This window comes from Nanorana parkeri, unplaced genomic scaffold, assembly GCF_000935625.1.
Source record: "Nanorana parkeri isolate BGI_ZX_2015 unplaced genomic scaffold, ASM93562v1 scaffold2418, whole genome shotgun sequence".
NCBI lineage: Eukaryota > Metazoa > Chordata > Amphibia > Anura > Dicroglossidae > Nanorana > Nanorana parkeri.
Window position 1 is genome coordinate 85,643 of NW_017308686.1, and position 23,718 is coordinate 109,360.

At 42.0% G+C, this 23,718-nt stretch overlaps 1 protein-coding gene across 4 annotated transcripts in view; it reads left to right on the forward strand.

The window, feature by feature from the left end:
* Nucleotides 1–21,420, forward strand: part of PDIA6 (protein disulfide isomerase family A member 6) — a 33,838-nt gene extending 12,418 nt beyond the window's left edge. For 2 of the 4 annotated variants that reach the window (XM_018573539.1, XM_018573540.1), the window contains 8 exons: nt 13,158–13,288; nt 14,823–14,937; nt 15,246–15,386; nt 16,502–16,586; nt 17,207–17,279; nt 18,132–18,290; nt 18,486–18,582; nt 20,874–21,420. In XM_018573539.1, coding sequence (XP_018429041.1) covers nt 13,158–13,288; nt 14,823–14,937; nt 15,246–15,386; nt 16,502–16,586; nt 17,207–17,279; nt 18,132–18,290; nt 18,486–18,582; nt 20,874–20,942 — 870 coding nt within the window. In that variant the 3' untranslated portion in view covers nt 20,943–21,420. Of the gene's footprint in view, nt 1–13,154; nt 13,289–14,822; nt 14,938–15,245; nt 15,387–16,501; nt 16,587–17,206; nt 17,280–18,131; nt 18,291–18,485; nt 18,583–20,873 lie in introns of all 4 variants that reach the window. The other 2 variants (XM_018573538.1, XM_018573537.1) reach the window with 2 other exon arrangements.
* Nucleotides 21,421–23,718: the final 2,298 nt, after the last annotated feature.

Here is a 23,718-nt window from a genome sequence, read left to right on the forward strand (position 1 = left end):
TCATAAAGGCAGTGAGGGGAATTTATCAAATCTGGAACAGCTGTGCACGGCAACCAATCGGCTTCTCTTTCATTTTCAAATCTTGACTGAACAAACTAAAGAGAGAAGCTGATTGGATAAATCCCTCCCTTCTTTTTTCCATCTGCCTGGAGTATCACTTTAATAAAAGGTGAGGCTGGTTTTCAGATGTGTTCTAACCGGCATCCAGAAACTGATGATTCCCAATCCTTCACCGTGTCATTTCTTTAGTATAGACTGTGTCTGCTATAAACCGTAACGCTTTATTCCTATTGATGTCCATTTCATAAAGAAAGTTTATTTGTGGTGGTTTAGTGGAAGGCTTTAGAACAGTGACATGCTATACATTCCCTTTAAACATTCTCTTTTCTATTTCTTGCAAAAAAAAAAGTGCAATTGGGATTATTGTGCATGGTGAAAATGTGCTATCAAATACTGCAGGGAGACTCTACATATTTATGTATGCAGTACAATCATGTTAGAGCTTGTTCACTTTTTATACAAGTACTATGAGGTGAGTGAAAATCCTCATAGTTCGAGCCGATGTGTGACAATGAAGCTGTCACGCCGGCTCTATAGATCGGGAAGTGAACGAACGCATACCGTCGCTCGCTCACTTCTCGATCATCATATTCTGCAGAGAGCGGTGACAATCAGTCACTGCTCCCCGCAGGGATTCCCCCCTCCGATCCTCCAACGCTGACTAGAGGAACGGGCGGGCACAGCTGACTCTGGATCTACAGGTGAAACTCGAATAATTAGAATATCGTGCAAAGTTCATTTATTTCACTAATGCAACTTAAAATGTGAAACTAATATATGAGATAGACTCATTACATGCAAAGCAAGATAGTTCAAGCCGTGATTTGTCATAATTGTGATGATTATGGCTTACAGCTCATGAAAACCCCAAGAACCCCAAATCCACAACCTCAAAAAAGTAGATTATTACATGCAATCAGTAAAACAAGGATTGTACATAGAACAATATCGGACCTCTGAAAAGTACAAGCATGCATATGTACTCAGTACTTGGTTTGGGCCCCTTTTGCAGCACTTACTGCAATTACTTTTGCATGATATTCTAATTATTCGAGTTTCACCTGTAGCTAGGCAGAGCCAACTTGTCACTCACGCAGCTGGGTGTATCTCGACAGTATTGTCGGAATCCGTCCCGGCTGCGGCGCTCTGTATATCGCGGGCAATAGTTTGATATATATATACTGAGTTTTGGGTCACGGGAGGAGGTTAGTATATGTCCTTCCTTGAGGGAGAACTATGGGATAAAAAGGTTGCCCCATAGTTCTCTAAGTTGGCTAGGTGTCATTTATTTTACTTATTGGTAAACCTGTGCCGACATGTTGATGTAGGCTGCCATTGCTGACCTCTGGTTTTTATTTGAAATGTTAATTTCGTGGCTGTCCTACTAAACCAATGGCTTTATTGCTTTCCGAGTAACTGCCCTGGAAGTATGGAGATCAGGTGTCGTCTAGAGTCGGCATCTGCTCCTGACGGCAAAGAACAGATGTATCCATCCTGGAGTCTGTTCAGTAGCTTTTACGTTGTTGGCTGCTGCTGATACTAACTTTCAGTCTGACTATTTTTAGTGTAAAAAAAATCTCATCATAACCCAGCTGCTTCAGCCTCTTCAGTCCATGCACATGGACCTCCAGCAGATAAGTTTATCTTTGTCCCAGATCACTTTTTCTCATGTTTAGATGTTCCAAGGCATAGCCCAGTGGTGGGCAACCTCGGCACTCCAAAGACAGGCATGACTCCCAGAGGCATGATAAAGTTTGTAGTCTCGACTCAGCTGGAATGCCAAGTTTGCCTACTCCTGGCTTAGCCATTTCATACATGTTTAACCACTTGAAAGCCGGCTTATAAGTCCAGGACCACAGAAAACTATTGTTTTGAGTAAACACAGAAAGACTGAATGCACCTGGATGCTGTTGAGCGTCTAGATGTGCATTCAGCCTAAACAAAGCACTACATGCTTCCTGGTGCATTTAGAAATTGGCTCCAAACCCACCTGGGTGCATGTACTTTAATTCCTGTGGGCTTGCAGCCTTGACTGCTAGTGGTAGAATTCACACAGACTAGCCCCCTGCTGCTTCTGGTTTCAGAACACAGCACTCGAGTGATCTCAGCGAAAGGAAAGGCTAAAGAACTGAGCATCCTTTTTAAATGATACCAATCGTGTGTTTTGATATGTATGTGATGTATTGACATTTCCGGGATGTATTCATGCAGACTTTACAAGTTACTGATAGGTGCCTTGCAAGGTAAACGTTACATTACAGTAATAACATATGTACAAACCGCACCACATCAAATAGAATATGGGGCATAAAGAGGGTCATACCCATTGCATGAATATTAGTAAAAAAACTATTTTTTATTGTGAAGTAGAAATAGCTTTAAAATGAACAGGCATATTAAAAACAAGATATAGCCTATGCCCTGGTTGCGCAGCCATATTACATACATATACCCATTATGAGACCAAGTATAAATCCTTTATTCGTCTTCACAACTCCTTATGATCCATCAATATTGTCTTTCTCACTGGCTGGCGTTTCAAGGAGTTTGTCCTGACGGGTTTCGCTATTGTGCTTCCTGTGGGAGACTATGGCTGACTAATCTAACATAAATACATGATTATTCCACAATCCAAACATTGATTTTACTTTCTAATTTTAACTTTTATCAGTGAATATTTATTCAACCACTTGTCGGCCCGCTCGTTGTAAAAAAACAGATGGACAGCAAGCTCCTATCAGCAGAGCGCCGTAAATATAATGCTTTCTTTTTTCTGCTCGCATGAGCCCTCAAGCAGAAAAAAAACCTGCAAGATGTAAACAGCCGGTAACGGCTGTTACATATACAAACAATCGGCAGCTCTACAGCCGTCCGATCGCTTGTGTGTGCTGCCCTGCACTGTGCGTCTTCACTCCTGCAGCGCCGCCAATTACCCACCTCTTACATCCCGGTCTCCTCTGTGGTCCCAGGACCGGCTTGGGCAGGTGTCAGCAGGAGACGTGAGGGAGATCAGCATCTTCCTCCTGGCTTATCTCCTCTGACATCTGAATGCAGAAGTGATGTGTATTACATCACTTCCCCATTCAGCTGTCAGTTCTCTGGCTGCTACAGGCAGAGAAGAAGCTGGTGAATGTCTCCCTAAAGAGGACCTGTCAGTGTGCCTGTGCTATCACATAGGGGGATTGTTTGCCCCTATGTGATAGCAATAACATCAATTGTATAAAAAAAAAATGTAGAAGAAAAAAGTCTCATAAAAAAAACCCCCAAATTTTTAAGTCCCCCCCCCCCCCATCCTGTGGCCAATTTTGTTTTGCGGGCACACACAATTTTAAGGTTTGGTGTCTTATTTATCTGACGTGACCCCGTCTTTTATATTTTACCACAAATTGGGTAATAATCTTTGATAATTTAATATAGGGGAAACCGTTTGTTTTACTATAGTAAAAATTAAAAAAAACCGTAGTGGTGATTAAATACCACCAAAAGAAAGCTCTATCTGTCCCCAAAAAATAATATAAAATTTCAGTACAGCGTTGCATGACAGAATAATGTCATTCAAAGTACCGCAGCGCTGAATACTGAAAAATGGCCTGGCCAGAAAGGGGGGTGTACAACACCGTGGTCAGCAAGTGGTTAAACATGTGCCGTCATCATCCTGTGTCAGGGGCAAACAGGGGTTCTAATATCAAAGGGAGAGCCAGGTGATAAATACCCTCCCTCTAATCAGTACAAAGGATCTATATTGCTCCCAACAGTTTGTACAGCACTCTACAAAATAAAGGGAGACCATACAGATACAATACAATTCCATACAAGGGTAGTTTGCCTATTCAGATTGTGATTTGGAACCTGTGTCTACATCGAATGTTCTATCACTTTTATGGACACATACAGGATTATGTGAATTTGGTAAGAATTCACATATCGCCTTTTTGCATACAATACACCGTTCCAAAGATAGGCAGAAACCAAATACGCTTCCAGTCTGTTTTGGCTGTGGGAGAAGAAGTGGAGGAAATGATTCCCTTTTAATATTAAGAAGAGTGTATAATACTAACTACTTCCAATTTGTTTCCTTGTCCTACCACTGAGCTGATTGTTCTTTCCAAACACGTGGGTGAACCTCCTCAGTAGTTCTGACTATGTCTGCTAAGAATGGGGCTTTTAGCAATCCTCAAAGGATATAGAAATCCTATAACAAGAATGTAATCTATTGCAACTTCACATTCCTTCAAGTGTCAATGTACCCCTCTATATCCCTGCCATAGGTTGTGAAAACTAACAAACCTGATCTGTCCTTAAATCACACTGATCCAAGTAGGATATATACCTTTTTATGTAGGTCATGTGACTTCTGCTATTTCTACATGCCCCAATTTGTGGGTGGGGCTAAGCCACAGCTCATTAGGTCCTGTGCCATTATATGCAGTTTACATATGCTACCCTCCTGGCTTCTGGCTGCCACTTCTCCAATCCCTTGTGACTTATCTTCAAATACAACTACGCTGCCACCTGATGCGGTCCAAATGCAGCTGACGTATGAGCATCTGCACGATATTTCAAGCACTGTAGTTCAGCCCCCACTACTAGCACTGTACACTGTATTGCTGTAGACCCTTTAGCACATTTCCCATGAGCCATTCAGGAGTGTCTTTATCGGGTCCCTATGGACTGTAATTGACTTGAAATTGCCACTGAGACTGAAGACGTTGCAGCTACTGGCAGGACCATCTGGTATTTGCTATTCAGTGTGATGGTTTTACAGCAAAAGAAGAGCACAGAGCAACCGAAAATTTTATTTGGGAGCCTCAACTGAGAAATACATTTTGGGTTGACTGACACTTTAAATGTGTTTTTGACTGCATAAAAAAAGAAAAAATTAAATGGTATGATGCACTAAAGAGCCAGACCTGTCAAACCACACTAGCCCACCCGCTGAAATGGAGCGTTGTAGTGGGCGCTAGTGTGAAAGTGCCCATACTGTCCTAGAATGACAACATTCCCTTACTGCACTGCATTTAAGGCAACGCAGTGTTGTCCCCTCCTGCTCCTTTGCATGACATGGAAGGGTTCTTAGTCCTCAGCGATAGCTGGGATATACTGTATACAACTTCTCACTCCACACAACAAGCGGAGAGTATGAGCTTTCCAACATCGAAAGGTTTTAACAAAACACTTTTGACAGACCACAAGGTACCAAATCAGAGAACTTAATTAGGTTCTCCTCTGTTATGGTTGAACAGGAGATAATAAACGTAATTCAGAAAGCGAACACATCACGATAGGGATCGTAATAGACAAAAGTGACGTCTTTTCAGCTAGTCTAATGAGAAATTTGGAAATCCTTGTGTTATTGCTGTGTGAACTAAACATAGTCCCTGGAATTCACAAAGAGGGTTGAAGACACTTATTAGCAATCCCTCTCCCACCTGTGCAACAAATGGTGCAAATTGTGACGATTCATATAACTGTCTGTAAGCTGCATATGAATTTGTTGAAGAATTTCCTCGTACAGAATTTTGTCAGCAGTACAATAGTTACGCCAGCGACAATTTTATTCCATAATACAAGAGGTCTTATTCAGAAGCCGCAAGAAAACTTTCACATGGGTTTCATGAATTTGGCGCAGCACTTTCTAATACAGCGATAATGTTAGAAAAGTCTCAAATGCTTTATTGAATCTCGCCCAGTGTGTGTTATCTTGCGGTTGGGCAGTTTGCAGAGCACCAACTGTTTGGCTGGCCATACACTCTGATTTATTGTTAGATGTATTTTTTCCGTGCCGTCATCAGACCCTTGTTTGTTTTTCGCTTGCATAGCCCATCGAGCACGGACCAATGTCGTTTCAACAATCCTTCGTTAGCAATACTAACTGACCGCATTTCATTGGTCAACAGAACGGATTTTTGTTTGCGCATGTGCAGTGTTCATGTTGCGATTTTTTGAATCGTTAAAAAAAAAAAGTTTTCCAGGCTGACCGATCGAGGAAATTCATCCAGGAGTATAGTAAAAATAATCGTTGGGTTCCCATCAACTGATCGTTTATCGTATGTAAGGCAATTTCCAAATGATCGATAGGTGTATGGGCACCTTTTTAGACTTCAGGTTCCTTCATAACTTTAACTCCCACGTTTATCCACCTTTTTTTTCAGTGACTGCTCCCTTTAAAAGTATGCAAAATGTTGAGGCATCCCCCAGTCTAAAGTGCACCACAGCAACCAATAACACTGTAGGGGGAAAAAAAACAATATCATTACCCATGCATGCAGCCTGGCTGGCCAAGAAAGAGCGGGAGGAAGGGCCGGGCAGTGAACATGCACCCACACCTCCCCTCCCCCTCCGGACATTACCAGACCACATGTCCTCAACCTGGGAAGAGCACCCCCTGTTGCAACACCCAGTTGCTGGGGTACGAGGGCCTCCTTCCTGCATCCCTGGTCGACCGCACGATAGTGTCAGTAAATACAGTAGTAAACAACCTCACATTGGTGTCTTTAAAATGTGTTAATCTCTCATTTGCAGCTGTGAAATTTACTAGCATGTAGATTATCTGCTATGACCCAGGATAACCTCCAAGGGTCCACACACAGGCAGCACATGGGGCCCCAGGGCCTGGCCACAGCTGTATGTCAACCTTGCTTGCCCTTGTCCCATGTAAACCACCCCCCACCCCACCCTTCCCTAGTTCAGAAGAGGCAAGGCAGCATTTCCTTTACCTCTTCACCTCCAACTACACAACCCTGGAGGCGGGGAAGGTGGATTACATAATATCTGCACCAATTTGCAGCTGGAGCTGATGTCATGAAGAGCCAGGGGCTAATAACTGCACGCCTTCTCCTGGCAACCAATGCAAAGCACTCCCAGGCAGCACCCCTGGCCTTGATGCATCTGGTCACCCTATTTTGGATGACACCCTGTTTAAGAAAGGCAGGCCTAGAGACATGCAGAGAAAATATAAAGATGGTGGTAGATCCCTAATAGTCAGCCTGCAGGTTTCATGACAATTTTACGCTGGATCTTCGGATTCTTTCACAATACTGTTGCCCACTTTCTTTAAGATGTAGGTGCTCACGTTTCTTTTGCTGGCACTCGTGGTATCTACAGACCAAATAAGTTTAAAACCTAGAGTAGTTTACTAAAAATCCTTGCAAAGAATATAAATCTGAAGATGTTGTATTTTCTCTCAACAGAACTGGAGATAATCGTATAGATTCACTTTCACAGTATTGTGTGTTAATGTCGGTCGTAAATGTGCCCCTCCCCATATGTTCTAGATGCTGTAGTAATTTTGTTTTTTTTAATTAAGTTGAAGAAAAATAAAACACTTGTCCTTTTTAAGTCCAACCAGAACATAAAAGTAAACTTAAAACCTTGCACCCTCCAGAATTCTAAACCCACACAGAGGAATGCTAACAACCTTTGTAACATATGCTCCAACAGAGACAAATCCTTCCTGACCCCATAAGACAATCAGATGCCTCCTTTTTATAAACAATCTGCAAAGTTATCTCTATTAAAGCAAACAATATTTTGTGCATTCTGAAACAGAGGTTAAATCTCCCTTCCTCCAGGTGCAGAGTATCCCCTTGTCTTTTGTAATGACCGTAACGATGACAACTTTGCAAATCTGAACCATTTATATGTTTTATACAAGGTGATCATATACCTCCTTTAAATGTTTCTTTGAGCTGCTATTTGCAGCAGATTAGTGTTAATATCAACGGACGATTCAACAAATAGAATTCCCTTTTCCCTTAATGTTCCTCAGGACTATGCAATGCATGTCTTGCCATGGTCCCTGGTATGTTCAAACTAGAGATTGTAAGTGCAGACAAGAAGTTGTATAGTTTTATGTAAATCTAAAATGTTGGGATGGATCAACTTTATTTGTATTTACTGTTTAACAAAAGCCGCCATGCCTCCTAATGTGAAGTCCTTTTGTACCTAGTTTGTTTGGGAGGATGATCACATTTTTGTCTCTCTCATTTGCTCCGTTTCTGTGATGGGGCTGTTGTTCTACAGCAGGGAAGTAAGCGCCAGAATTCTCGAAATGGCAGGAAGCCAAAGCGGCGCGAAGAGCGCGACACTCACCCATCCAACGGCAATGCCAACAAGGCATAAAACGGTTATCGGCATTAATTGTGATGTGATGGCCCGTGGATTTGGAAATCGGTCGTCTTCCTTGGAGTACCTGGAATTTTGTCGGGTTCTTTTGCAGTTCCTGTTCTATAAAATAGCAATCAAAACGATTCCAGACTTTGACTCCACCTTTCTTCAACAGAGAGGACTTCTGACGTCAAAGTTTTCTTCAATCTATTATTTAAGTAGTGTGCTACACTTTTTCTGGCAGCCATTTGGCTAGTATCCCTTTTGCTTATGCTGTATTTTAATGACCTATTTAAAGCATAAATTGTGTTCTTTGCAAGCGTTCTTGAATGGTGTAGTGAGTCCTTTTCTTTGAATTGCTGCAATAATGGGTATAGTCTAGCCAGCTACACTTGTCATGGTAATTGGACAAGCTCATGTGGCTTATGGTGACAATTTCTCTTCACAACCCTAAATCTAGCCCCCCCCAATGGAAAATGTATGGGACATTCTGCCTCTAACAATGATACATTCCACTCTTTTGAAGACCTGGAAGACAAAACGTATACTCTACTATTCGCAGGCATAAGGCCATATAAAATTCACCAGCACCTTCCCAGTTCTCAGAACTAGGAAGTAACTTGTCACAGTTAATGACCGAAGCGATAAAAAAAAATATAGTAAGGGCTTTCAATCATCGGTATTGAATACCATGAGGAGGAGTGTTTGGCTTTGGTCTTGCCTAACTACTAGGTTACTCAAGGACTCTGTGGATTTCCCTATCTATGGTGTTTTGCTTGTCCCCTTTTAACTCCCCAATTCTGGACTTGTCAAATGATTCCACGTCCTCGGTTACATTGGTTAAACTTTCTCATCCATAACATGAAAGACTACACAACAAGGAGTGTTCATGTTCTTTGGTTAAACTTTCTCATCCATAACATGAAAGACTATACAACAAGGAGTGTTCATGTTCTTCGATCCTCAGTTATCTGAATTTGGTACATTCTAATGAGCAGCAGGTTAAATAGGGAGAACGGAATGGAATTTCAATCCTAGTAAAAAATAAATCCCATCATTTGAGGGCAACATGATGGCATCAGTACAACTTTCTTATTCATACAAGGATTCTGCTTGGAAAGCCTCCGGAGTATCTCATTTCTATTCTGATTTGCTTTTATTTCCTTGAAACAAAGAATCTTGTCATTCGGTTTCCAAAACATTATCTGCATTTCTTCCTGAAGATTACACTGAAAGAGCTTTTATATTTGTTACATAGGTGTTATCACAAGGTTCAGTTGTCTTTTGGTAACAGTGACTTGTTGATGCAGAAGAGATGCACTTTCCACTGAAGATCCCTGTAAAACTCCAGGACCATAGGGGGCAACCAGCCTTACATATTTTTGCTACAGTGACATCCCACAAAAAGCATATGCACGCTTATGTAGGACAAAGCATGTAGCATTGCACATAAGTCCAATTTTACTCGCTCCCCTGTTGTGACTAAGAGCCTGCAACTTGCTTGACATATGGTCACTGTCCTGGAATGTTGTCTCTCTAAAAGGGTTTACGCCCAAACATCTTGGTCCAGAAATAAAACCTGATATACACTGGCATTCCATGCCATGTACTCAATTAACAATGTAACACTAAATTAAATTCCTTTTTATTACATTTGTCATTGGCTTGTATGTGGAGCATCTTGGGAAGGACTGAAGTATCGTTGCTAGTTGCCTACACAACGTCTCTTCTAGATGTCAAGATATGATGGTTTCTTCTAGAACTGTTCTTGCTGCTCACTGTTGCATATCTGGTCGACCTTTCCTGTCTGTGTTCTGATGGGTCTTCTCTCATTGAAGTAAAACTGTTCCAATAACGCAACATAATTTCCAGAGGAAAATCCGTTTTCTTAAAACAATAATTCAGCATATAGAAGAATATCTGATGTCTGAAGATGGACTCAAGTTTGCCTTGTAAATACGTTAACAATATTTTTAGTATGAAACATTAGTTCCTGAAAGTGCATGATGAGATGCCAGAAATTAATATGACCACTGTTGACTCATTCCCTGAGGTTCTTCATATTTACAGCACCTTTTAAACAGCTGGGACATTGTGTACAACTTCTTCATCACGCATTATTGAGCTGAGGGAATACAAGTTACAGTTGGAGCTAACCGACTGCATCCAATGTTAAAGGGCCAGATGTTCTTCATCCTTAATACAACTGTACCCATCCTTAATACAACTGGACCCATCGTCCACCATTACTTGTTATATGCACAGTCTTCTAGGTTTTTCATCTTGTGCCAGAAGCAGTAGATAGTGCTCAGTTAAGTAGTAGATAATCCAGTTCCCAAAAAAAGCATCATGGTGGAACTGTATAATGAACCAGCTTTTTTGAACATCTTGAACATCTTCTTTATTTTAAGGATTATATTGCTAAATTATGTTTGAGATTTTTGCCTGCTACTTGTAGCTGCTACCAGGCTTCAAGTTAGGCCTAGACGAGGTCTACAACATAGTCAACTGATCATATGTAATTCAATGAGACAGATTTCCATAATAAACCAAACAAGGCATACCCGGCTTATTTTGGCATCGTTATTCAGCAGAAAATTTGCTGATACTGATTTAATGCAAATATAAATTTGGTGAAGTGATTGAAGTTGAGCTAAGCCAGGTTGCCTGTTTATATTTAGGGGGGTACAATAGGGATTTCCAGGCTGAACTTTTACATAATGTTGTAGGAGTGGTATGAAACATCCATGAAAAAAATTAGGGATGTTCAAATACCAGTGCCGATACTTGGCAGTTTCACGAGAACTACCAGGGTTGCAGAGGTTGCAGCTTGGCTCTGGAGCTCCACCATTGTCCTGAAATCATTAAGTCTGTATTGTTTTAGAAAAACTGTCACATGACAATAAACAAAAATGTATCAGTACTTGTATCAGTGAGTACTTTGACAAGTATCAGTACTTGTACTTGAAAAATGGTATCCGTGCATCCCTTTTTTATATATGTTTTATAAAAGCAAAATCCTACTATTAAACGGAGATGTACAAATCCCGGGAGCTCCGTGTGCTCCTTACAAATTAAAGCTGCCTCCTAACTTTTGAATTTTTTTCTAGTGTAGTCTTCTAGCTGGAAAAGTATCTGTACTTGGTATCTGAACATCCCTACAAAAAATGTAATATTTTTTTAGCACTGATCTTAATACATAAAATATATGAAAAAATACCATACATTCGTTTGAATAAACAAAAAGGAAGGTCTTTACCGAAGAACAAATGGGTAGTAGGCTGTACTAACTTTCTCAGAAATGTACGTCCGGAAAATACCTACAAATTCCAGGAAAATATGAAAAAGTGTTTTATGAAAAAAATTTAAATACTGCGAATTTATGAGCTTCCTTAATCCAATGTACATCCAAATCTTAGACTATCAGACTAAGTTTGCTTTCAGGAGGGAGAAGCATGGGGATGATCCAGGTGGCGTGATGCTGTTTTTCTATTGTCCACTCAGCAGGCTGGAGTGTATATAGGGGACTAGACTGTATTGTTTATATATAAGGAAAGTTTAGGTCATCCATTTGTCAGTGTGGCGGGGTCATCAGGGTGGCTGAACCAAATTGCAAATGTTTTTGGCAAAGTAAACCAAATACCTGTATGTATACCAGATGTAGTTAGGTATTTTTGGTTGGAGTTCAGCGAGACCAATTCATCTCGTGCTTTGTATAATGTATGTGTGTATATAGTGTATGTACATGTTAGCGACTCTTTGGAAACCCTTCTAAATTGGTGATCTTCCTGATTTACTCTGGTTTGTTTTTTTATTTGAGCCGTTTCCTTCTCCCAAACATGTGGGCAGCAGGGGGCAAATAATTATATTCCTGTTACCTGGTTTCCTATGTTCATTCCCCTACCCTGACATGTCTGCTTTTGAGTTTATATTAGGGATGCACCTATAATGTTTTTTGGTATAGAGTACAGTATTTATTTTTTTTTCCGGTACTTGCCGATAACAGAAGTTCCATTAGGGAAGCTGGTGACGAGGGGGCCAGCTTCCCGGCCAATCGGGAAGCTGGGGGGCGAGTCATTACCCGCCCCCGGCTTCCTGATTGGCCAAGAAGCCAGCTCCATGCTCCCCTGGTGGGCGAGTATGAGTACCCGGCCAAATACTCAGTATCAGCACCGATACGGATACTAGTATCGGTGCATCCCTAGTTTATACGCATTCTCTATTTTTATTTGGGTTTACTCTGCAGTTTCCTCCCACAATCTGGAACATACTAGGGGATCATTGGCTTTCACCCGAATAAGCCCTATTGTAGACCTCCTTTTGGGTACATGTACAGTCCAGTACTATACCAGTTATTATAGCCAAATGACTAGCCAAATTTGAAAGTTTCCTGTCTATACCCAGGGAGACAGATATTTAGTATTCTGCTTGTGATCTTGCTAGGAACTTGACAATATAGAGATGTCACCAGCACACCAGACTCCTACAAGGATAGTCAATAGTGAATTTATTCAAAACTTATATCAAATACACGAGCGCTTTCGGCACCACACTGCTCTGCCTGATGAAGGGATCCTGTGTGGTCCCGAAAGCGCTTGTGTATTTGACATAAGTTTTTGAATAAGTTCACAATTGACTATCCTTGAAGATGTGCTGGGGACATCTCTATATTGACTGCAATTGGCGCCGCCATCCGCGGTCATTCCAAGCACCATTCCTCATATTCGGGGTTGTCCGGTAAGGAGTGCACTAAACCTTTTCTCTTCATATCTTGCTAGGAACTTGTCACATCACTTTGGCACAAGGTCTGTTGTAATGCCACTGAACTGGTAGGCTGCATCCGTCTCTTCTGGCCTCTCCCATAAAATGGATGACATTGTATGTGCCAATACTTGATTAACCATAATACTACTGCAATGGCAGCCATGTTTGCTTTGTATAGTGTATACTTGTAAATGAACGCTTCAATTGGCTTTTTTCTTTATCAGAAGTATACCGGTGGCAGTGGTGGAAAGAAAGACGTAATTGAACTAACGGATGACAATTTTGATCGACAAGTATTGAACAGTAATGATGTTTGGCTCGTTGAGTTCTTTGCCCCTTGGTGTGGACACTGTAAAAAGTAAGTACCTCCATACCTTTTTTAGTTCTCATGTTGCAATGATCTTGCCTATAAAAGAGACCTTGTAGTGGTTTTGTACATATTTTCTTTCTTTATTATGGTCAGAACTAAAAACTTATCAATCAGCTCTCCTAATCCGGCATTGCTGATTGGTGCAGTGTAGTGCTGACGTCCTGGCCTGCTGTTTGGACCTAGCCGCTCCCACACCGGTAGCAGCAATACCTATGTGCGTGTACCATGGATTTGCAGCAACAACCATTGTACCAATTGAAACCTGTACTACAATGTCACAAGCTTCACCCCTTTTTTAAGTTTTTGGCTTCAATGGGGCTTTAAATATTGCATATTTAATATTATATTATGCTATAAAGTCAGCAGGTGGAAGTGTCTGCTGTTTTTTTCAAAAGCGCTGCAGTTTCTTTAAACATTGTCCAATAAATTGAAATAAAGTTTCACTTCAACTATCCAATCCGATCAAAAGCAAATTCCTTTTTATTATATCTGCACACAATTGGTTGTTAAAAGCTAACACTGCAACAGTATATCCAGTGAAGAGTCTGAACTCCTTTAGTAAATCAGCCTCAATGTGTTGTCTGTGCATTTCTAAGCCTATTGAGAGTCAGTAGGACGTGTGGTCTGTGCCTGCCGCCATTACTGACCAGAGCTGTATTTAGCTGCCCCTGGCACAACTGAATGACTACGTCCTTTTATACACATTCCGCTCATTGTGTCTTTTTTTTCTTTTTTTTTTTAAACTGCTACCACAATGTGCTGTGCTACTTATCAATTGTACATGCCACTGAACAAGAGAAAGAGAGAAGTTCATGTTTACTGAACTATAGAGCGACTTCTGACTTCTCTCAGCATCCCCTGCACCCCCTACAGTTCCCTTACTGAATTTAGCCACAAATGTCCAGACAAAAAAGATAAACATGATAAAGGAAGCATTTTAGTTTGTACATTTTGATAATTCGTGTTGTCCCCTCAAAGGTTGTTGCCTTATGCAATGGACTAAGACTTGTTGTCTATGCATGTCGCCACAATTGATGGCCATGAAATGTTGTTTAGGCCTGCCCCCCAATACCAATGGCCAGAACATGTTGTAAGAGCCTGTCCTTGCCACTGATGGCTAGATATGTTACCTGTGCTCATCCCCACCATTGATGGCCAGGACATGTTGCCTGTGCCCACACTCGCCACTGATGGCCAAGTTGCCTGTGCCCACACTCGCCACTGATGGCCAAGTTGCCTGTGCCCACACTCGCCACTGATGGCCAAGTTGCCTGTGCCCACACTCGCCACTGATGGCCAAGTTGCCTGTGCCCACACTCGCCACTGATGGCCAAGTTGCCTGTGCCCACACTCGCCACTGATGGCCAAGTTGCCTACACACAAAGGACACCTATTTTCCTGAAATTACCTTGGTATTTGTGTCATGTGGCCATTAGCAGAGTTCTTAATAGGATTTATTTATTTATTTTAATTTACTGCCGTTTTTTAAAATTCCTTGCCATCCTTTTCATTTGTACTCCAGCTTGGAACCAGAATGGGCAGCTGCTGCCACGGAGGTTGCTGAACAAACCAAAGGGAAAGTTAAGCTGGGTGCAGTTGATGCCACCGTCCACCAGGGTCTAGCCAGTCGATATGGGGTGAGTATTGCACAAAATAGGATGTCTAGTTTTATTAATGAATTCTACATCAAACCTTGATCAAGTTCAATGATCTCCGGGTTCCTGGTTAGCATGAAAAGTCAACCTGTCAGTAATTAACATTTTTAAAAGGATATTTATGTCAACTGATAGAGGTTCTATCCTTTATGTTTCTGTAAATGGTGTCTATACTCCTAGATTTCTCTTTACTTCCTGTACTGCTGACCACACCGGAAGTTGGGGCAACACGTCACCCTGCTTCCTGCAATTCTGATAACTCTTCTTGGTTTTATATTCTGCCCTTGTAGATCCGAGGCTTCCCTACAATAAAAGTCTTCCAGAAAGGCGAGGAGCCTGTTGACTATGATGGAGGACGGACAAAGGCTGATATTGTTGCTCGCGCTCTTGACTTATTCTCTGAGAACGCACCACCTCCCGAGATCTTGGAGGTAAGTGTAATCTATTATATCCCGCCTTTTCCCCAGTTAGCCATCATTGCACGTGTATTGGTTGTCCTTTTTAATGGCCGAACTTTTGCCATTTTTACTGTTTAACCCCTTCATGACTGAGTTTGTTTTCAGTGTCTGTTCGTAAATGACACACTTTTTTTCTATTTTTGCTGTGTGATTCTTCCACAGCTGTAATATACTTTCTTACAAAATGTACCCACACATATATATTGTTTTTTTAGAGGACAGATAGGGCTATATAATTATATCAAACGTGTACCTAACGCCACACTTAGTTCGAATAAAATATTTAAAAAATGAGGAAAAAAGGTAACGAAAACACTTTTTCACAAGTTTTTATTATTTTTTAGAATTTTTTTAGAATTTATAGTATAAAAAATAATATTTATATATAATTTTTATTATTCATTTTTTTTTACACTTTTGTTTGTCAGTTTATATCAAGCAGTCACTATGACTGCTTGATAAATTAACTTTTTAAATTTTTGGTTATTATTAGGCTGCTCCAAACTTAGGAACAGCTAATAATAACCTTAGAGACTGATCCTGACAGCATGTCAGTATCGGATCTCAATAAAGATTTCTGATCGTGCTCAGACGATCAGAAGTGATACATTTCAGGCACAGGGATACATTGTAACATTGTGCCTGAAATGTATCACACAGCTTCATAGACATAGGGTCAGTCTGTGGAGCTGTCAAAACGAATAGCGAGAGGTGACTCACTCTGCTTTCTTTAGCTGTCAAATACCGGATCGCTATTTAGCGATCCCATATTTTGTATGTTACGGCTTCATTCTTTCATTAATGAAAGAAAGGAGCTTTTACATAAGCTTAACTATTTCATTAATTTATGCCTTAATACTGAGGCATTCATTAATGAGTGGTAACCGCTGAGAATCAGCAGTTACCAGCAGTACAGAGCCTAAAATAACTGGTCACATACAGTGTACATGGCCAGTCATATAGGCACTTCGTGGCGGGACGTACAGTGTACGTCTCCTGTCATGAAGAAGTTAAAGTGTTATGTTGACATTGTTTGTTGATTTGGGTGTCTTCAGCAGAAGTAATGATTTTGTATATGTTTTTTTCAGATCCTGAATGAGGACATTGTGAAGAAGACATGTGAGGAACACCAGCTCTGTGTTATCGCCGTGTTACCTCACATCCTTGACACAGGTAACTTCATAACATTCATTCTCGTATTAAAATAGCTCTGTAATTTGAGGCAAACTTCTTTATTACATATTAGTTGGAGATAATAGTCCAGCTGGAGGTCTCGGTTCAGTTCACCATCCTGCTCTCCCAATGCTGTCTACATTTAAACAAATAAAGCCCTTCCTAATATTAAACTGACATGGTGTCTACAATGTAATGTGCACTACCTGTAGTATACAGAGCCGTCTGTATTACACCATAACCACCAACTATGGCCAATTTCTACACCTTTTGAGGTTCAGGTTAGATTTTCAGTGCGGGCTGTAGGAAGTAAAGAGAGTTCTTGGCAATGACTCTTTGAAGCATTAGTATCTGTATAATTATTACTATATGGAAAGTTTGCTGTACTGTAACCACATCAGTCTTATTTGCAAGCCGTGTCCCGTTGGCTTGAATGGGGACCACATGACAGCATGGCATCAGCTGAGGCACTCATGATTGAATGTGGGTCCCAAAAGATGACCAGTGTAGAATTAGATTATCAATGGGATGTTCTTCCTTTTTCTTCATCTTCGTCTTCCCTTTTTTCTTTTCCAGAATGTGATTTCCCTTTCTTTAACTTAATTGTGATGTTATTGCAGGTGCTGCAGGAAGAAACTCCTATTTGGAAATTATGCTCAAAATGGCTGACAAGTACAAGAAAAAGATGTGGGGGTAAGAAGTTGGCATAGCTTGTTACCTTTTAAATGTTAAAATGGGTTTGTATCATATGAGATGGTCCCCCCCATCATTTAACATTTGGTTATCGTCTAATACCCAGTAGACCTCCCAGTCATCAGGCTATTCACAGGGCAAAATGGCTGTACCAGGTGAACAGTGTGGCATGCTATCAACTAGTATCAGGAGATGGCTCCAACCACGATCCTGAAGTGAGGAACATTTTTGGAATGTGATGGGATGAGACTTGTGAATACCATCGGATCTAAGAAGGCTTTACTGTGCTGCACACTGATTTGGTTGGAGGACTTTTGAATCGCATTTAGTCTCTTCTTACCATAACCTGTATGGCTATACTGTCCTGGTGGGTCTCGAGGCCTACTCCGTAGAAGCCATGGTCCCCATACACTGCACTGATGTCCAAAAAGCCTGAAACAGCTGTATGTAGCTTGGAATAAATGGCTTTATGTTATTGGGATATATTTGTACTATACACCATTGCTTCTGGATGTGCATCTGGCTGACGGCATAAAGCAGTGATTTGCATGGCTCCGCCCCCTGTCCTGATATGAGGAATAACCCTTGTGTTTTTGAGATATTTGTTGGAATTAGATATGTGAACACCTTCTGTTCTGAGAAGAAGTTACTGTGCTACACACTGATTTGGTTGGAGGGCTTTTTGATTGCTTTATTCCCTTCTCACCATAACCTGTATGGTTATACATTACTGTCTCATAGTATCCATTACGAAATATATATAGATACCAAGTATTTTATGGTGGCCAGTTATTAAGTGAGATTTGAATTAATTTAGCTCATTTGTCTTACCTTATTTCCTACTGTTTGCAGATGGCTGTGGGCAGAGGCCGGGTCCCAGCTGGATATGGAGACTGCTCTTGGTATCGGTGGATTTGGTTACCCAGCCATGGCTGCTGTGAATGCTCGAAAGATGAAGTTTGCGCTCTTGAAAGGCTCCTTCAGCGAGCAGGGCATTAATGAGTTCCTACGGTAAGGATGTGGTCATGGCCATTCCTCTTCTAGTCTTTCTGTACTCATTGCTTACTTAACCTATTGGAAAATGCTTTTCAGGAGTTGCCCTTTAAGCCAGCCGGCCACATTGCTATTCAGCATATAAATCTATTATCCAATGACAATGGAAACCACTTTTAACACTTTAATCGCTGTCGTCTCTTTTTGTCTCAGGGAGCTTTCATTTGGCCGGGGTTCTACATCACCTGTTGCTGGCAGTACACTCCCCAAGATCAATACAGTTGAGCCTTGGGATGGCAAGGATGGAGAGGTAAGATGTCCGCTTAGTGCAATTACACCATTCTACATGTATCTGTAATCAATGCTTACATTTCATTAGACATGTTACCCCTTTCCAAGACAAGTATATTACTACTAGAGATGCACCGATACTAGTATTGGACGTGTAATGACTCCCTGCCCAGCTTCCTGATTTCCCAGCTTCCCGACCAATCGGGAAGCCGGGCGCCTTGTAATGACGCGGCGCCCGGCTTTCTGATTGGCCGGCAAACCAGCTTCATGCTCCCTCGACACCTCGTGACGAGAAAGCATGGAGCCGGCTTCCCGGCCAGTCAGGAAGCTGGGTGCCGCGTCATTACACGACGCCCGGCTTCCTGATTGGCCAGAAGGCCGGCTCCATGCATTCTCGTCACCTAGTGACGAGAAGCATGGGGGCGGCTTCCTGCTCATCGGGAAGCCGTTGGTGAGTTTTTACAATGCCGCCCGTCTTCCCGGCTAATCAGGAAGCCAGGTGCCAAGTCATTACACACTGCCTGGCTTCCTGAATGTGACTTCCGGTATCGGTATTCGATATCGGCGAGTACCGGAAAAAAATATTGGTACTCGATACCGAAATACCGGCATCGGTGCATCCCTAATTACCACCATGTCAGAGCAAAAGCTACCTGTTCGTTGAGTTGTGATATAATACATATGTATTTCTGCTGTACAGTCCTTTCTATAGTCACACATTCTTATCTATAAAGGCATTACTGGCCTATTATCTGGCAAAGATGGTGCTCTACCAGTGTGACTTCAGGAACCTTGCTTGGGAACCAGTATTGTTAACTCACTGCCCGCAATCTGTACATTGATATTCCCTAACACAATGCTCCATGCTGGGGCCCTCAAACTGTCTTACCTTTTTTGGCACTATGAATACTAATAAATAGGGGGGGAGAGGGGTGACTCACTTGTAATATACACACATTGCTTACAAAGCACAGAGGCGGCCATTTCCATGAGGATATATGAAACGGAAAGCTAACAAAAAATGTAAGTTTCTGTGTTCATATAAAACAACTGCATATGCCTGCTTCATGTACATCCCGTGTACATTGCTGGCATATGTTTTTTCAAAAATACCTCAGCAAAGGTGGAAATGGGCTTTAAAGAAAACCTGTCATAAATGAAATATTGGGCAGTGCCTGTTTTGAAAACGCTTGCTATCTGGCTGACTCCAATTGTTTGAGCCCCAGCACTGTAGGGAAAAACATGCAGATCAGGAAAGTTGGAGTAAAGTCAGCAGTCTGTATCTGCAGGTTTATTCTATATATATATTTTAGTGTCATGTGACAGTTTTCCTAAAACAATACAGACTTATGATTTTAGGACAGTGGTGAAGTGCCAGGGCCTGTTTGCAGCTGCGACGCTGGTAGTTCTGCCGCTGAATCCAAGCTGTAGAGGGACTACAAATCCCAGAAATACATTATCCAGCCATGCAGAATAATATGAAGCTGCATACCCTGTACTGCTCCGGGATGCCTGCCTGCTGTCTTCAGTGGAGCATCTCAGGAGGGCTGTGAAGAGTCTCAGGGGGGGGCGTGCGGGCTCCCAGGTGGATTGTGCAGGGATCCGGAGGGTGGCACTGTAAACGAGCGCCGTGGTTTACAGGAAGGCTACCGAGGTCCCTCAGCAAGCACGGGACCTCAGGCAGCCGCCTCCGTCTAAAAATCTAAATCTCCAGTATTGGCGTTTTAGTATTGAGGCATTTTCACAAGTATGAGTAGTATCGGCCCTGATATCGGCAACGGTGCATCCCTAGTTAAATTAACTAAAAGCAAATAGACTAGTTACTTTGCTACGCCAATTTGCACTTTGCAGGGGAGGTTTCTCTTAGCTTAGTGCATGTGGAGAAATTCCACTTTGCAAAGAATATCCAATCATGTAAAGAAAATAAAGAGTATTTTTGCTTGCACATGATTGGAGGATGGAAGTCAGCAGAGCTTCAACTCATTCGCTAAAGTTAGGGGAAACGTCCCCTGCAAAGTGAACAACCTGTGTGTCTTTAGTAGAGGGTCAGCCTGGCAGCCTCTGTTTTGTCTGTCAGGTTTCCTTTAAGAGGGATAAGGAAGTGTATGAAGTTCCAAGCTTCCTGGACAAATTACTTTTTTAGCAAACAACTAAAATGGGACAGGGAAAGTTTCGGTTTATAGGTTGAATGTCGGAAAACTTTGAGTGGAAGACAGGAGTTGGTAATGGGCGTACGCTATGCTGCACATTTAATACGCGGTCCCTTCATGACGAAACCATTCTGATCTTCAATTTGCTTTGTTTTATTAGCTGCCTGTGGAGGACGACATTGATCTCAGCGATGTAGATCTTGATGAGTTTGACAAAGACGAACTGTGAAGTGACACTCAAACCTCCCTCTTGTATTGTTACATCATACCTCTTCTTGGGGGAACTTTTACCGCTGGTGGTCATCTGTTCATCTGGAACACTGGCGGACTTTGATAATGGCCTCTTTTTAAACCTGAGAGATACTCGTGCACTTAAACTGAAGGCCTTCGGTGATGCCAATGGACAGTTCCTCTCAGGAGAATACAGAAAAATTCTATGAATTGTTGTAACAGCGAGTTTCATTGTATTCAATTTAGATTTTGCAAGAAACTGATGTTTTGGTTTTTTTTTGCGTGGGAGGGCTTCTTTGGGGGTATCGTGAAGGAAATAATGCTAATACCCTTTTGGACTTGGGGTTCATTAAAAACAAACTGTCTTCTCAATGTTTCCTCAGTTGATGCTGCAATCGTTTGTTTTTTGTTTAACATATTTTATGTTTCGGGTATTTTCATCACAAATTGATCAGCTTGATTCAATATCCAAATAAAATATTTTTTGACAAACTTGTGGTTCATTGTTATAAATTGCGCCTGTCATATATGTACATTCACTAGCCATTGTCCTGGAGGAGACACTGGTCATGGGAATACATCCTGTTCTATCATTTCTGATGCTTCTGCCCAGCACGGAATTCCATAACCCACCACAGGAGATTTCATTGTGAACCTTGAAGTGGAATAAAGCGACTTTGATGTCCGTCCTGTGATCAGCTGCATTCTGAAGGCAGGGTGCACAAGTGAGCTGTACAAGCAATGCACCTATGGATGGAGCTCCATCACAGCACAGCCGCTCACACTGGACCCCAGGCTGAGGATCCACTCCAGTTCTGGTAAATTAGGGAGACTGGGTGGACCTGAAAAAATGTTAGATTGTGTGTGAGAGTGTGTGAGAATGTATCTGTGAGATTGTGTCGCTCAGTGTTTTTGAGGGCCGTTCACACTAGTACAGTGTGTTAATCACACATTCCCATACGATTTAATGCACTGTACCACGCAATCACATCTACTGCACTTTCTGATGCGGAAGGTGCTTTGGCATTTGTTTGGCACCCCAAACGCACACCTCCCGCCCACAGTTCAATCACCTGCATCGGAACGCGCTGTACCTCCTGACATGCTTTCTCATGCGGTGTGACTGGACAAATGTGGGTCCTGAGGTTACACGGGTTGAGATTCACTGACCTTGAGTACCTGCTGCCATTTTTCTGCACCCCAGTCCTTGTGTTCTCATTTGGATTGTTTCCCCCTCTGAACAATTGGCTTTATGGTCACCACTCCTACATGAAAACCAATTTTGATAAGACTTCTCTGAAGTGTAGAATGATGCCCCACTGGTTTCTACCAGTTCTGCGCTGATGGCGATGCTGGGCATCTTATAGCTTCATGGGGAAAGTAGGCTTGATTTATTTCTCATGTGCCGCATTTAGCTTCTGTAGGCAACCACTGAGCTTGGCAGTTTGTACTCGTACAGCACATGTAGATACGCCAGGCTGCCATAATATTTCTGCTTGGGAGAGACCTTCGTGTTACAGCAGGAATGGCCAAACTCCGGCCCTCCAGCTGTGGTGAAACAACAAATCCCATGAAGCATCTCTCTCTGGGAGTCATGTCTGTGAGAATCTTGCAAACCCTTATGGGATTCGTAGTTCCACCTCCAGCTGGAGGGCCGCAGTTTGGCCATCCCTGTGTTACAGTATCACCACCTTCTGTCTTGTTGCTATGCTCACTGTTGGCATTGTGTGCGATTTCCACGTTACACCAACATGACATAGTGACGCTTCACCTTTTCAGTAAGCCTGTCCCTCACCCAGTGTCATTTCCTCCACACAGCTCTTTCTGGTAAAGCCCATTCACACTACTGTGTTGTGGCATCGTGCAGCAATGGCTGTCACATGGTGCGATGTGGTGCCATTCATTTTAAATGGCACCCTTACATACCTTGCTGATAGAAGTGCATTGTGGTGCACTTTTTAGTTGCCGTTGGGTAGCCCGTTAAAATGAATCCGGTGTAAAACAAAGGCTCCTATCTGCAGCAGCCTCTGGGCAGTTTCCACTCCTTCACTGTTGTCCTTAAAGCAAAGTTAACCCAAACACAGATTTTTGCACATACCATCTACACATATTCAGCTACCTCCAAGTTCCTCCTGCTACCACTGATTCCCAGGCCACTCTTTACTTAAAAGTTTTGGTACTTCCTGGAGGCTAAGCAGAAAATCTCCATATTAACCACAATAACAAATCTAAGGAGAACCCAGAATGGAAACTTGTTGAGGTCAATGCTGTGATATAAATGTTTGTGGAAAATGCACTCTGACAAGAAACATAGGGACGCCATTGATACCTAGTTTTTGAAGGTGAATGTTCCAGGACCGGCCTTCTTATCCCTCTTTCACCCTTTGGTGAATACCTGGCTTGGGAAAATCATGAATACCGGACGTCCTCATGCCAGATGTGCTTGTTCTAGATCAAAACCTTTAAAAAAAAAAAAATAAGCGGAATGGCGTTTCCCATATTTCTGTCCTGATATATCTTCTTTAGCCACTTAGATTACAACATTACAAAGTAAACCTTGCAGGCCCTCAGTGAATGAGTATCTATGGTCAACAACTATATTGAATTTCCATAAGTTCTATCCCGCTCCTAATAACCAGATCCATCTAGAAGTCTGTAAAATTACTTACTGAAGATACCCATAGGAAGGACTTCCTCAATGTACTGACACCATTTCACTCAGCCCTGACTTCCTGGTGTCACTACTGTCCCAAAGCCTGACTACTGAACTACAA